Source organism: Pelodiscus sinensis, chromosome 2 (genome assembly GCF_052426305.1).
Source record: "Pelodiscus sinensis isolate ZL-2025 chromosome 2, ASM5242630v1, whole genome shotgun sequence".
NCBI classification, from domain to species: domain Eukaryota; kingdom Metazoa; phylum Chordata; order Testudines; family Trionychidae; genus Pelodiscus; species Pelodiscus sinensis.
This window is the reverse complement of record NC_143053.1, coordinates 256,967,377-256,982,089: the sequence shown is the minus strand read 5'-3', so window position 1 is coordinate 256,982,089 and position 14,713 is coordinate 256,967,377. Positions and strand designations below refer to the sequence as shown.

Below are 14,713 nucleotides of genomic sequence, written 5' to 3'. Positions count from 1 at the left end.
GTCTTCTCTGGTTTTATGGAAAACATAAAATCTTTGAAATGATTCAGTGTCTGCCAGTTATTTACTGAGCAGTCTGGGAGGGAAAAACTGGACAGATGTGATCAAGGACAAGTAAATCCTTTTGTAGTCATGACAAGCATGTGTGTTGTGTAGTGGGAGTCAGGCTCCAGGATCTTGTATATAGATGCTGAGCTGCTTAGGTGACTCATCCTGACAGTCAGACCAGGTGGATTCTGTTCACCCTAGCTCAGATTATAAAGGGTTTAGATTAAATGTCCTTCCAAGGCCAACTAGGAGCTAGGGATGTGAACGACTTGTCAAGTAGTTGACTATCCGGTAAGTAAATGCTTCTTGGATGGTCAACACACTAGTTAACTAGTCATTTCTCTCCCCTCCTCCCCCCACACTTGCTGTCTCTATCAGAAAGAGACTCCCACGCTGACCCCAGGCTCCGTGCGGTGCTGCTGCCTTGAAACACAGCGGGAAGCATGGGGACCAGTTGGGGACTATCCCGCTGGCCCCGTGCTCTCTGCAGCGCTTTCGCCTTTGAAGTGTCGCAACAGCCCTGGGGGACTGTTTCTACACTTCAGAGGCGAAGGTGCCCTTATCGACTAATCGAAATTTAACATCCCTGCTAGGAACTAGCGACAGAGACGTTGCCCTACGAACAGTTGAGCTTGGGTTGTTTAAGTCCCCTGATAAAGGACACTCCAGGCACGGCGGGAGTTTGGACCCTAGCCTGCACACGTGTATTCTGGTAGGAGCAGGCTGATAGGGCCACTTGCTTTTGCTTGCCCAGGGAGTTTTTTAAAGAGCTATACAATGTTCATGCTAAACAGTGAAGAGTTCTACCCTTCTTATGGGGCTGCATTGGAATCTTTTGGTAAGTCAAACAAGCTGCGTCTTGTGCTTAGAGTATTAGAAATCTTTTCTGCTTCTCTTAACTTCGGAAAGCCTCAGGGCAGCAGTTTGAGAGGCGGTGAATGGGCAGCTAATGTGGTATTTACAACCATGTATTCGCTGATGTGTATAGAAAGGGACATACACGAAAGTCTGGACTGCTTTTTACAAAGGTGGCATTTTTCGCTAACTATACTCTATTTAGGTTTTTTTAAATCTATGTTGAATAAGGCTTCATATAAAGGTGTTTTATTTATACAAAACCTTCATCAGCACCCCAACCAAGGTGCCCAGAGTACAGTACTAGATCATTGGTTCCCAATCTGTGGTCCGGGGACCCCTGGAGGTCTGCATCGGTATGGTGGGGGGGCTGCAGAAAGTTAAGGAAAGGAAAATAAATGTAAGGCTCGGCCGCACTGCGGGACTGGGACTTTCCATCAGGCGATTCTCGCCTGGGGCTGGCCACGCACACGTTGTCTCCCTTCCCCGGGATGGGATCTTGCTACTCCAGGAGGCACCATCCATCCTCCTGTCACTGCCTGCGCTGCCGTTTATGCTCCAGCCCTCTCCCCCTCCCAGTCCTGCGGTGGGCCTGATCCTTACATTCCTTTTTTTTTTTTTGTTTGTCCCCCGGGTCTCTGCGCCTGGCCCAGGGCGGAGTGCTGGGGCAGGAGCTGCTTTCAGCCACAAGAGCCCCCTCACCATATCCTCCGTGGATGGGCAGGAGACCGGGGGGCTGGAGCTAAGGAAGTAGCACAGGCCATGGGACGTGCTGGCCGCTGCTTCCAGCCGCTCCCCTTGGGGTTTGTAAAATTTTAACATTGATAAGGGGTCCGCATGCTTGAACAAGTTGGGAACCACTGCACTAGATTGTCAAAGTATAATCATACACAGAGTCAATGTTATATTGGGTGTTTATGACATTTACTTCAGTGTAGCAGGTGATCTAGTGCACAGGAACAGGAAGGAGAGGCCGGGGGAGGCTGGACTTGTTTTCAGAGAAAATAATACAATATTTTTAAAATTGGAGGTGGATGAGAAGTGGCAGATTCCACCCCCCAAGACCGCAGCAGCCCCACCTTTGTGCCGTGCGTACTGGAGATGATCTAGTGGCAATATTAAAAACTGGCTGGAGCTTGAGACCAGTTACCCACCCGAAAGGTGCCCATGGGGATGTCTGCACACCCTGGCTTACAATCCTCTCACTTGTTTACTTCTTCCCACTTTGAAGGTAACCGCTCTGGTGTCACTGTAGAAGAGGACCCTGACAGCAAGCTGATGAATGAGGACATATGTATCCATGCGTGGCCCTGTTCCTATTACTTAGACCCTGAGAAACGATGGGTCTACGGCAGACTCTCACTGACTCCTCTAGCGGTCCGATTTACAGCTGACAAGACGGGCGAGCTGCTGGTCCACTTCCATCTCTCCAGCATCTGTGAGATCAAGAAGGAGTCCTCCAGTTTCATCTTCAGTTCCCTCACAATTCTGGAGAAGGAGAACACCAAGCACTGGTTCAGCTCCCTCCAGCCCAATAGAAATGTGGTCTTCAACATCCTGGAGCACTTCTGGAGGGAGCAGTTGCTGGCGCGCCCAGGGGCTGGAGCTCCGCAGACGACAAAAGGGAAAGAACTGACGGGCTTACTCTCTGCGTCTCAGAAACGTCTGGAGGATACAGCAAAAGTGCTCCACTATCAGGGTGAACAGTTTGGGAACATCATGTCAGGGCTGACCAAGATTGACTCTGACCTGGATGTAGCAGACAGGTACAGTAGTGTAACTGGTGCTCAACAGTAATTGATGCTTCATATGGAATATGTCTGAAGCCTCACTGTCAGATTTTCACATTCAGTAATTGTGAGACTCCCTTCCATCCACCTTTTATTAAGTTTCAGTGCTGTATGCCTCCAGTTTTGGGTTAATTAGGGCAGTGCTGCATGTGTCAGATGGCATGGTGAGTTTGTGATGTGGAAAATCATCTCCTAGAACAGCAGTGGGCAATAAACAGCCTGGACACGGTTCACCAGGGTTAAGTTCTGGTGGGCCACCAGCACTTGATTTATCTGTGCCTCCGCAGGTGTGGCCTCTTGCACCTCCCTTTGGCTGCGGATAGCTGCTGTGGGAAGCAGCGTCAACCAGGGCAACGCTTCCCGCAGCTCCCATTGGCCAGGAACCGCAATCTGCCATCAACAGGCATTTCAAGCAGCCATGCCTGCGGAGGTGCAGGTCAATAAAGCACCGGTTGGTAGCCATGGCAATCCATGTCTGCTCACCCCTCGGCTAGGAAGAGGACCAACCGATCTAACTTGCGCTGTGGCAAATGTGACCCCCTCCTCAATGCATGCTAAGACCTTGCTGTGGTCCCCCTCTATAAGGGTGCGTCTGCACTGCACCTGTAGCTCGAAATAAGCTATGCAAATTGCGTAGCTTATTTCGAGTTCATTTTGTAATCGCTTATTTCCAAAATTTAACACTGCCTACACAGCCCTCGTTTTGAAATAAATCGCTGTTCCAAAACCTCCCTTGCTCCTCGTGGAATGAGGTTTACAGGGACATCAGAATAGCGAGCCCGTTCTATTTCGAAATAACGGGCATGCTCAAAAGAGGTGGAATAGCGCTGCAATGTAGATGTAGCCTAAGAGAGGAGCTTAGCTGTTCCGGAGCTCATCTCTCCTCCCTTGCTCTACTGTGCAAAGGGCAGAGCTTGAAAATCTGCTCCTAGATGGGCCTGTCCGTTGCAGAAGGGGCATGAGACCTCTGCGACTAAAGGAGAGAGGTGTCCTTTCCGCTCCCTGCGCAGGTATTGAGTAGGGAAGTAACATTTCGATTATTTGTCTAATCAAAAAGTCGATAAGCGCGCCCTGTCTTTGAAGTGTAGCAACAGCCCTCGGGCTGTTGCTACACTTCAAAGGCAAAAGCGCTGCGGGGATGACAGGGCCAGTGGGGGACTGCTTCCCTCAAGCAGTGCCCTGCTGGCCCCGTGCTGCCTGCAGCATTTCAAAGTGGCAGTGCTGCATGGAGCCTGGGGCCAGTGGGGGAGTCCCCCACTCACCCAGGCTCCATGTGGTGCTGCTGCTTTGAAATGCTGCATGCAACCCGGGCTAGCTGGGGACTCCCCCACTGGCCCCAGGCTGCATGCGGCGTTTCAAAGTGGCAGCGCCGCGTGGAGCCCGGGGTCTGGCCTGCGGTCTACCCTTGTCGACTATCAATAAGCAATTGCTTATTGGATAGTCGACTAGTCGTTCATAACCCTGGGATTTTGGATGGGGGAGATTTTGGCTTTAGTGCAGCAATACTTGGGGAAACGGCTGTAGAAATAGCATCTCCATGTTTTACATGTGTTTTTGAACAGCCACTTGTTTTTCCTTACAAATGCTCATATCCGTTCAACGCTAGCAGAATCAATATAGCTGTGGAAGAAAGCTGCTGGGGTCTGTTTTTGTCTTGTGCCACATTGATCAAAGTATCTGCAGAAAGTACTTTCCTTACAAGGAACAGAAAGCCTGGCCTATAGGTTTTTTTTCCAAATGGCCCATTGCCCTGAATAGAATAGGGATGTTCAAATGCATGTAATTAAGTAACTGTGGAACCGCTGATATTTTCAGTGGTTACACGTGGGGCAGCAGTTGACTCCCTGGGAGCACACAGGGAGATGGCTTTTAAACTGGCTGCTTCCCCATGCTGCTGCCTCTGTATCAAAGGCAGGAGCAGGACAGTCAGCAACTTGGGAGCAAGTGTAACTGCCCCCCTTTTCCTCACAATGCTGCCTCTGACTCAGAGGTAGCAGTGCAGGGCTGCGGGTGGTTCCCCGGGAGACTTCACTGCAGGTTCTGCAGTATAAAGACTGTTTCTACTTTATACTGCGGAGCCTGCAGCATGTAACTGTTGAGGCTTTCAGCAATTACACAGATACCTATTTAACCGACTTAACATTCCTACTATGCAGGGAGGGGAATTTCATCTCAGTGAGTTCATTGCATTAAAAAAGAGAGAGAGAGCAGCTGACTCTCCATTAAACGCTACAGTAATAGATGCTTGATTAAAACCTGAAATTGATAGAATGTCAACAGAATAAATTACTCACATGTAGAAGACAATTCCTTTTGACTGTGCATATGAAATATTTGGCTTCCAGCAATATAATACTATCTCCGGTATATTTTTATACTGGATGTTTTTTGGCGCCCTTGCATTGCATAGCTGGTTGATATTTGTATAGTATGATTTCGTCTCTCTAATCTAAAGGCTTTGGAAGCATGGCTTTGTAAAACCTTGTTAATTACATGTCAAAAGCTATTTTGTATATTTTTGTCATGATCCTACAATTATCTATCTCGGAGCACCACAAGGCATTATAAGCTTTTACTTGGAGTCTGGTGTGAATGAGTCTTTAAAGATAAAAATAGGTGTATCCAGTTTTAGAAATTAGTTATCTCATTGGTGTGAAACACGCTTTAGATACCCATGACACAAGTTCCCTGCCCTTTGGACTTTACAACCAAAGACCTGGTCCTGCAGCCTGTGAGCTCTGTGGAAGCCTAGGATAGTTGGCAGATTGACTCGGGGTGGGGGTCCCTACAATTTCAAAATCTTGTCATCCATCCGACTGATAACACAACCAAAATATCAGTGTCTCATGGTGGGTAAAGAAGAGGATGAGAGAAGGATAAACCTCAGTAAAAACTCAAGGGTAGAATACCATTATACATGTTTCCTATAGAAACCAAACCATGTAAATTGTTTCCCATGTTTCTAGTCAGTTACTTTTAACACTTTGAAAGATTTTTAAAATTCCTATGGTCCGCTGACTCCAGGGTTTTGATGCCCAAATGATACTGTGGCGTGGGAAGACAATGCATACTCACAAGGTCTGGTTTTCATAGTTCCCCTATGCATAAAGCTGCCATTGAACTTCACAGCTACAGAACGGGGTCCTGAAACAGCAAGAGGTGACATATTAGAATTCTGTTTTAAACATTTCTTCTCCGTCCCTCTTAACCTATCATTCTTAGGCATAGTACAGGATCTCAATAGTTAGCTCTAAGTCCAGAGCCATTATTTGTGTTGCTTGATGTCAACAAATATCTGGAGTTCATATTGTAGTTGGGAGCAGGCTCTCAAAACACTTCATTCTGCTTTCCTCTTTTATTATACATTCAGAGACTTGTTCCCAATTTGTGTTTTGTTTTTTTTTGGCATTTTATAATTTTATCTTTCAAAGTAGATGGATTTCTTCTAACAGGCCTGTTGGAACCTTGTACAGCACTTTGACAGCTAGGGAACAAAGTGTATTTGGTTATAGCTTCCTTTTGAGATTAAATTCTACATTTGCTGCCAAACGAAACACGATCGTGAAGTATTAAAATTGTGTATAGAACTGCTTTCATACTTGTACAATTACTTTTGGGCAAGACAGTGGCAACATGATGCATCATTGAGTTGGATAGTATCTTTCTAGAGCATGGAAAATGCAGATATGATTAAGCCAAACACATTTCTGACAAATGCCTATACATCAGTAAAACTTACAGTGCCAAGATTTCTAAATGAACTTAACAGAAATAGATGCACTCCACCCTGGCATTTTGTGTGTTTTAAGTTGTCTTCTCTTTATCAGCAAAAGTAATTTCTAATGACTCTAGAGAATGAAATTCATGTTAATAACTAAGCATCTACTACAACATCATATCCAAAGTAAAACTCTTTGAATGTAAAGATGCCAATTCTGGTTTTGGTTGATCTCTAGACTTTTCAGTTTGGCCTGAAGGATGGACGGGTGATAGGGGAGGGCGGACAATGGGTGCACCGGGGCCCCCATTAGAGAGGCTGCCCATCCAGCTGGCATCACAGCCTGGTTCACATGGTTGCAAAGCCACTCAGGTTTGGCCTGATAACCCCATCTGTCATAGGGTCACCAGACCAAATTCAAGTGATTCTGTGACCATGTGAGCCAGGTCGCAATACTCAGCAGAGTGAATGTGGGATTAGCTCGCTCTCCCGCCTCGCCTTTGGACCTCTCCTTAGTGGTAATTTTCTGGGGGGGAAGGGTGGGAGAGCCTCACTTTTTAATATTTTTGCTGCGGGCTCCCCAAATCCTCTGTGTCGTGGTATGGGCTCTGACACTGACAAAACACACCCAAGGGACACCAGCCCTCATTTTCCTCCCACCAGTAAATTCCAGGTTTATGCACACGGAACAGTATGTCCTCTGTTCCCAGATAACTCAGAAGACGGAGAGGGGACACGATAGCGGTTTTCTAGTACTTAAAAAGGTGTTACAAGGACGAGGGAGAAAACTTGTTCTCCTTGGCCTCTGAGGACAGGACAAGAAGCAATGGGCTTAAATTGCAGCAAGGGAGGTTGAGGTTGGACATTAGGAAAAACTTCCTAACTGTCAGGGTGGTTAAACACTGGAATAAATTGCCCAGGGAGGTTGTGGTATCTCCATCCCTGGAGATACTTAATAACAGACTGGATAAACATCTATCAGGGATGATCTAGATCAGTGTTTCTCAACCAGTGGTACGAGTCCCCTCAGGGGTACTCAAGAGATGTCGGGGGGAGTGGGAGGGGGGTTTCATCAACACAACTGAAATTTGGAGAAAACTGAATTTTGGTTTTAAGTTTTACAGCGCTTTACTATTTTTGTACTTTTTACACCCAAAAATTTCATCACCCACCCGGCTGCGATTAAGTTGTTTAAACAAATGTGTTGCAATGGTAGAATTTTTTTTGTGTGTTTCTGAAAACTGTAGGTCCTGGGGGTACCTATTTTTTTTATTTTTTTTATTATTATTTTTTTTGGAAAAAGGGGTACTTTATAAAAAAAAAAAGGTTGAGAAACACTGGTCTAGATGTTGCTTTGTCGTGTTTTGAGGGCAGGGGACTGGACTCGATGACCTCTCAAGGTCCCTTCCAGTTCTAGGATTCTATAATAACCAGGGCTCGCTGAACCTTGGCAAGCCCCGCTCGCCAGCCACACTGTCCAGCGATATGCACATGCGCAGATCGTTCTGCGCACGTGCAGGTCACCCGAACCTGGCTCTTCCCGGTTACAGTCTACTCGCCGGTATTATTTGTCGAGCCCTGAAATAACAAATAATAAACTTGAACATCTAGCTCATGTTCACGATGAAAATAGTGGACTTAAGTCCCAGTTTTGGTTCCCAGCTCCGACCTAGACTTGCTTCAACGAGTCACTTATTTCCCTTGCTTTAACAGCCTGGTGCTGGGGTTCTCCGTAAGATTTCTAAAGCACTTTGAGGTCTCTGTTTGTTTGCAATATGCTTCAGAAGTGCCAAGTATGTTTTTTTTTTTTACACATAGGAATGAAGAGTTCAGTTTCAAATGTTTATTTCTTAATCCAGAGAGAGAGTTGTTGTTGTTGTGGGTTTTTTTTTTTATTTATTTATTTATTTAAACAGATAGGAAGATAGTGGAGACTTTGTGCTGATGTTCATTATTTTTATATCATCTCTTTCCTATTAGGTTGTTGACAGAACTTGAATCTCCTCCTTGGTGGCCTTTCAGCGGCAAAGTCTGGAAAGGGCCATTGGAAGCAAAGCCAAAGGAGGCAGCCATGATTTCAGGGTCAAAGAACCAGGAAGGAGTAATCATCAGAATTCCAGTTATCATCACCCACAGGACAAACTCTAGTGTCACACCAGGAAAACTCACGCTTCTGGTTACTGGCCTGGAAATCAGTGACTCTAATTCTCAGGTCATTCACTGGTTTGAATTGAAAGATATTGATGATATCAAAGTTCATACGCCGTATGAGATCAGTGTCCGTCAGAGGTTTATTGGGAAGCCAGACACCTCTTATCGGCTCTTGTCAGCAAAGATGCCAGAAGCAATCCCGATCTTGGAGATGCAGTTTAGCAAGAAAATACAGTTTTTGGAAGACGCTTTGGGCTTTGTCGGTGCAAGGAAGTCTCCGCAGACAGATCTGGGCAATTCCATTTGGCAAGCAGGTAAATGACAGAAACGAAATGATCAGTCACAAAGCTGGTTCGTTAGTAAGAACTGTTCTTCAACAGTTCAGTAGTTTTGGAAGAAAACTGCAGATTTTACAGTGTAAATCCTCTTCCCTGTCTTAGAAATCTAATGGTGATGAGGTTAGGGATGTTAAATATCGGTTAATTGAATAGTCGATTAACTTCCTGAATTCTTGTCGGTTACTTGACTATTCTCTGGGTGTGGGACCGGCAGCCAATGTGCTCCAGCTCCATCCTCAAGGAACCCCCTGCCACTCTGTGCTGCTGCTTCTGTATCAGAGGCAGCAGCGCAGGGTGCCAGGCAGGAGCTGGTCCATGAAGGGAGCCAGTTTAAAATCAGCTCCCCTTGTGGACCGGCTGATACAGAGGCAGCAGCTCCTGCCAGGGCAAGGTCGGGAGGGGGCAGTCTTGATCCCCATTGCCACCCTTCCCTGCAGCCCACCTTGAAAGTCTGGCCTCTTTCGGATCTCGGGAGTGCTGAATACTGGATCAAGTTGTGCAGTCAGAAGTTGAGTTATCCAGACATACTAATTGTTTTGGAAAATGATTAGTATGATACATGTCTATCAGGGATGGTCTAGACTGTATTTGGTCCTGCCATGAGGGCAGGGGACTGGACTCGATGACCTCTTGAGGTCCCTTCCAGTCCTAGTATTCTATGATTAGTTTTGATTTGTTTCCTTCAGATTCTTGTCTCCATCTTAAGTACCTCTTTGCTCTCTTGCTCCTATTGGACTTTGTACCTGTCTTTTTGACAGCGGTCTTTTGAGATCCACTTCCCCATCTCCCCACCCCCACACACACACTTGTGTCTCAGCTGTTTTCCTTTTGGCTCATGACAGCTGGAAATAGCTCAAACGGCTAACTTCTGGCCCAGCGTGATGTAAAATGACCAAGGTGTTAAATGTAACAATGGGGAGACCTGTGGCACCTTAAAGACTAACCGATTTATTTGGGTGTCAGCTTTCAGGGGTCAAAATCACTTCTGATGCCCTACAAAGCCACTTTTGACCCATGAAATCTTACATCCAAATAAATCTGTTTGTCTCTAAGGCATCACAGGATTCCTCGGGTTTTTGCAGATGCGGGCTAACATTGGCAACTTCAAGAGACATGATTAGAATAATAATTAAAATTACAACAGACCAAAAACCAACAGAATCTTATTACTCCTAGGACTTACTCCTGTTACTCTTTCATAACAGATCATTTGTTTTTAAAATCCTATTCTTTGTGCACGAGAACTTACTGATTCTGCAGGAGAGTAGATGAAGCCATAGTATAGCCATCTTAAGGGTTTTCTGCAAGGTCAACAATATTTCCCATCACAACCAGAATTAAATTCCCTATTACTATTCCCCACCCCCAGAAAATCTGCAAGCACAGTTTTCTAGAACCCCAAATGGGAGAAGAGCTTGTGTTTCCTTGAAGTCCATTTGGGATTTCACTAATGCCGTTCTAACCTGGAAGGTCTCCGATACCGTGGTGAGGGGTGGCAAGACCAAACTGGTACTGAGATATGGATTGATTCTTTTTTCACGGGTTGTTAGTGTTTACTGAGGAACAAACCCGTTAAAAGGATACATCCCCTGTGCATTTACAAATTGAAGTTCAATAAAAAGCTGACATGGCAAAAGACTAGATGAAACCAACGTACTTTCTGTTCACCAAACTAAAATTGGATTTCAGCAGGGACAAAATGTTCTGTTGTTGACCAGTCTTCAAGGACCAGGGTTTGGAAAAGATTGTTAATTTTAAGGAAATAACTCTTAGGTACTTGGCACTAAAACGTAAGCACAACAACATAGAGAAAAAAAACCCCTGCTGATTTCCAAGCACTGAGTTATCCAGGCAAATTGCTGTTCAGTTCCTGATAGACTTAATGCTTGTTACATAAAATAATTGGTTATAAAGCCTTGTTTTGTGTCATTTCTCACTGCTTCACTCTGTTTGCATCTGAGTCAGTGAGTTGAGGATGTTGCTGTCCTATCCCCACCTGCATTTTTACTGTTTAAGTTGGAAATGCCAATAGAGGAAACTGGAAGTGGTGGAAATCATGACGTCTGCGATTCCACCAACATTTTCCCCTTGTTTGTTCGTTCTGTAGATCCAGTACCACTGACATATTGTTGCCACAAGATGGCAGTCACTGCCTGCATTTTAACCACTGTTGTTCTCCACCTCTCTTCCTCCCTCCCCCCAAATCTCTCTGGTGGAAACATGGAATTTTTCTCTAGGGAAAAAAATGGCTGCTGAATTTTTATTGTAGAACTAAAGTACCCTGCTAATCTTTTGTACAGGTGTCTTCACAATTGAGACTTTCTGTAACAGCAGAGGCTGACTCATGAAATTCCCATGGTTTTGACAGTTCTACAGATGTGCAGTTTGGGGTACAGAATACTGCCACTGTGGTGGGAAAGTTATAAAGTATGCATGTTTCACGTTCATTCATATATACATATTTATCAAGAATATATATTTTTCTCATAGTTTCGACATGGTTTCAGGTAAAACCCTGGTGAAGCATTGTATATCTACTAATGTACCGGGAACCAGTTGTCTGATTATCTTGGATTTGCTTACTTAGCTATAGCCTGTTAGATAAACCCATACAGGGTGTTCAACAGCTTACAATCATTTGCTTCCTGTGCCTTAGTCAGACTGGATGAGATCACTAGACCACCTCGCCAACTACTTCAGAGGAAGATGCAAAAAATCCTACAATGCTGAGTTAAGGGATAGCCTGCCCCCAGGAAAAATGTCCTTCCCTAATAGTTAGAAATGGATTTATGTCTTGCAACAGGAGAGTTAAACATCCCTCCAAAAACTCCTGAATTTGTAATTCTTACTATTACAATTAGTTTTTCTTGTTCTCCATAAAAATGGTCAGGACTTTTTGAGTCCTTCTAAGCTCTTGACGTCAATGATCCTTTGAGTGAAGAAATCATCTTTCCATTTATCAGCTTTAAATGTTGCTGTCTTTCAATTTAATTGAATCTCAGTCTCCCTACTGTATCCCTTTCATTTTTTTGAGTGCCTTTATCACGTCCTCTCCTGTTTCTCCTTTCACCAAGCTGAACATGGCAGAGTATATTCCTCAGGGAAATAACTGGTGAATGGCTATTGAATCTGAATATGCTAATGAATTAACTAGTTCTCAATTGGGAGGAGAGCCAAAGAAATTTTGTCTAAACATAGGCAGACTCTTTTTTCCTCACGTTCCTTAAGACAAGATTGCAGTAGTAGTTTACTATGAGTAGTACTTTTTTTTTTTTTTTTTTTTTTAAGTAGGATACTTAGTGGCTCAAAGAATACGAGAGGAAGTTGGACAGAGTAGAGCTGGCACAGTGAATGACTAGCTTGTATTAAAGCTTGACTGTCTGATAACCAAATAATTCCAGGGGATTATGAGTTTGCAGTAATTACTTGTGAGGGATTTAGGTTTTTTGTATTTTTAGTTTAGCTTTTGTCTCCTTTTTCATTAAGAAGTAACGCTATCCAAAGTAGTAGCGTATGTGTTGTCAGGCGGCCAGCCAGCTTGGCACCAGTGCGTTGGATCCAGCTTCCGACTTATTTACTTTCTGCCCTGATGTCTCCAGCAGCTGTTGTCGTTGTGCCGTGTGAGGTCAGGCTGTATGATAGCGAGCGGTGGCCGCCGCTTCCCTCGCTGGGCAGTGCCCCTTTAAGTGGGACCACTTCTGGGATGTTTGGAGTGTCTCCATATGTAAATATGGTTGGTGCTAAACATCGGGGACAATCTGCCTTACAAAGAATGGCCTTTAATCGCAGCACTTCTCTGGAACAAGAGGTATCAGATATTGCAAGAGGAGCCAGTGCTTTAAATAAAGGACAGGTGGCACGCTGCTTCAGAAGTCAAATCCGTGCTGCTGCACTGATTAGCTGTGCGTGCGCTGTTACCGTCAGAATTGCCCTTTTGTGCTGAGGCTAGCTGACATGATTCACAGGTGTTCTCCGGGGCGATCTGTGTTCTGCAAATTGAATTGACTTATCGGGTAAAGGGGAAGCTGGAAGAGCCTACGTCTTTCTTAATGTCCTGCCTCAGAAATGTTCTCTGGTTCAGATGGCTGCTTGGGCTCCAAAAGGAACCTTTTCACAATTGGCCCTTTGGTACTAAGTCCCCTGTCTGGGACATGGCAGCCCTTCCAGTTGCTACAGACAAGGGAGTCAAATATCTGTTAACTGACTGGTCGATTAACCTCATGAATTCTTCTCAGTTATTCGACTAGTCTATAGACCCCAGGGGTGGGGGCAGCAGCCAGTACGCTCTGGCGCCACTCCTGAGGAACCTCCTGCAACTCCGCGCTGCTGCCTCGGTATCAGAGGCAGCAGCATGGGGTGCCAGGCAGGAGCTGGTCCGCGAGGGGAACCAGTTTAAAAACTAGCTCCCTCGTGGACTGCCTGCCTGTTGCCCCATGCTGCTGCCTCTGATACAGAGGCAGCAGTGTTCAGCGGCAGCAGCCCCTATCTAGGGGTGGGTCTGAGTTCCCGGACCAGGTGCAAGCCGGAACTGAGCTGGGCTACCTGCCCGTCCAGCTCCTAATACACTTGAAATGAAAAGCTGCAGCAAGGGTAGGTCCCAGAGCCAGGGCAAGCCGGAATTGAGCCGGGCTGTTGGCCAGCCTGCTAAAAAATCTGTAGCCTGTAAGCTTATCGGTTAATTGACTGCATTATTACATCTCTACTTTAGACTGGTCCTAACTACACAACTAACTTCTCAGACTAATGTCACATGCTCCCTGATGTGTTCCGTAGATCAGGGGGGTTGTTTTGGAGGAAGCGTGTGTAATTCAATGTGATGCTTGTTTAATTCCCTCTTGCATCCTGACAGAAGCCTCCACTGTGCAAAACATAAAGCACTTAACTTGGTCTTACTGCCTGCTTTCTCCACCTGTTCCAGCAGATGTCACCGAATGACCGCCTGAATTTCTCTTTACAGCCACAGGTCTTGTAGTAAGTACGGAAAAACCTGGATCCTCATCTGGAGGAGGCAACGGTAGCCAGTTGCAGCTGCAAAAGCAGGAACAAATCGTGTCTGAGTCAGAAACACAAGAACTTAAACAGGTATTGTCAAGAAGAGCCCAGATTAAAGCTGCGTAGACCAAAGTACTTTCATTGTACCCTTCCTCGAAATGTACATGCTGTGAAGAGGTGTAGGGTTCATCCCTAGGTCTCCTACAAAGATCTCTTCATTTACTATAGTCCAGGTCATCTTATCCTTCATTTTTCTGGAACACAAGATGCATATTTAAAAAGCAAACAAACAATGAGAAGCCTTGGTGTGTTTACCTACCACTTTTGTTATTTTGGGTGGATTTTTGTTGTTGTTTTTTGCCTGGTTTTGCAAAAGTAGGGATGTGAATGACTAGTCGACAAGCCGCTTCCTCCTGCCTCACTGCCTCTATCAGAAAGAGGCAGCAGGGTGGGGGAGGAGGGGATTCTTCAAAGTGGCAGTGCTGCGTGGAGCTTGGGTCCAGACTCCGAGCTCCACACGGTACTGCCACTTTGAAACTCCATGTGCAGCCCGGGATCAGGGGAGGTGTCCCCAGGCTGCATGTGATGTTTCAAAGTGGCCGTGCTGCGTGGAGCCAGAGATCAGCGGGGGACTCCCCCGCTGATCTCGGGCTCCACAAGGCACTGCTGCTTTGAAACACCACGAGGAGCCCGGCATCAGGCTCCTCCTGGTGTTTCAAAGCAGCAGCGCCGCATGGAGCCCGGAGTCAGCAGGGGAGTCCCCACCTGATCCCAGGCTCCATGCAACTCTGCTGTTTTAAAACGCCGTGGGCAGCATGGGGCCA

General features: G+C 45.7%; 1 protein-coding gene across 4 annotated transcripts in view; it reads left to right on the top strand.

Annotated features, from left to right (window-relative positions):
• SNAP47 (synaptosome associated protein 47) overlaps positions 1–14,713 on the top strand; it is a 32,963-nt gene that overhangs the window by 6,217 nt on the left and 12,033 nt on the right. For 3 of the 4 annotated variants that reach the window (XM_075922965.2, XM_025188081.3, XM_075922966.2), the window contains exons 2-4: positions 2,132–2,666; positions 8,389–8,873; positions 13,855–13,979. In XM_075922965.2, coding sequence (XP_075779080.2) covers positions 2,179–2,666; positions 8,389–8,873; positions 13,855–13,979 — 1,098 coding nt within the window. In that variant the 5' untranslated portion in view covers positions 2,132–2,178. The remainder of the gene's footprint in view (positions 1–2,131; positions 2,667–8,388; positions 8,874–13,854; positions 13,980–14,713) is intronic. The other variant, XM_089776842.1, reaches the window with a different exon arrangement.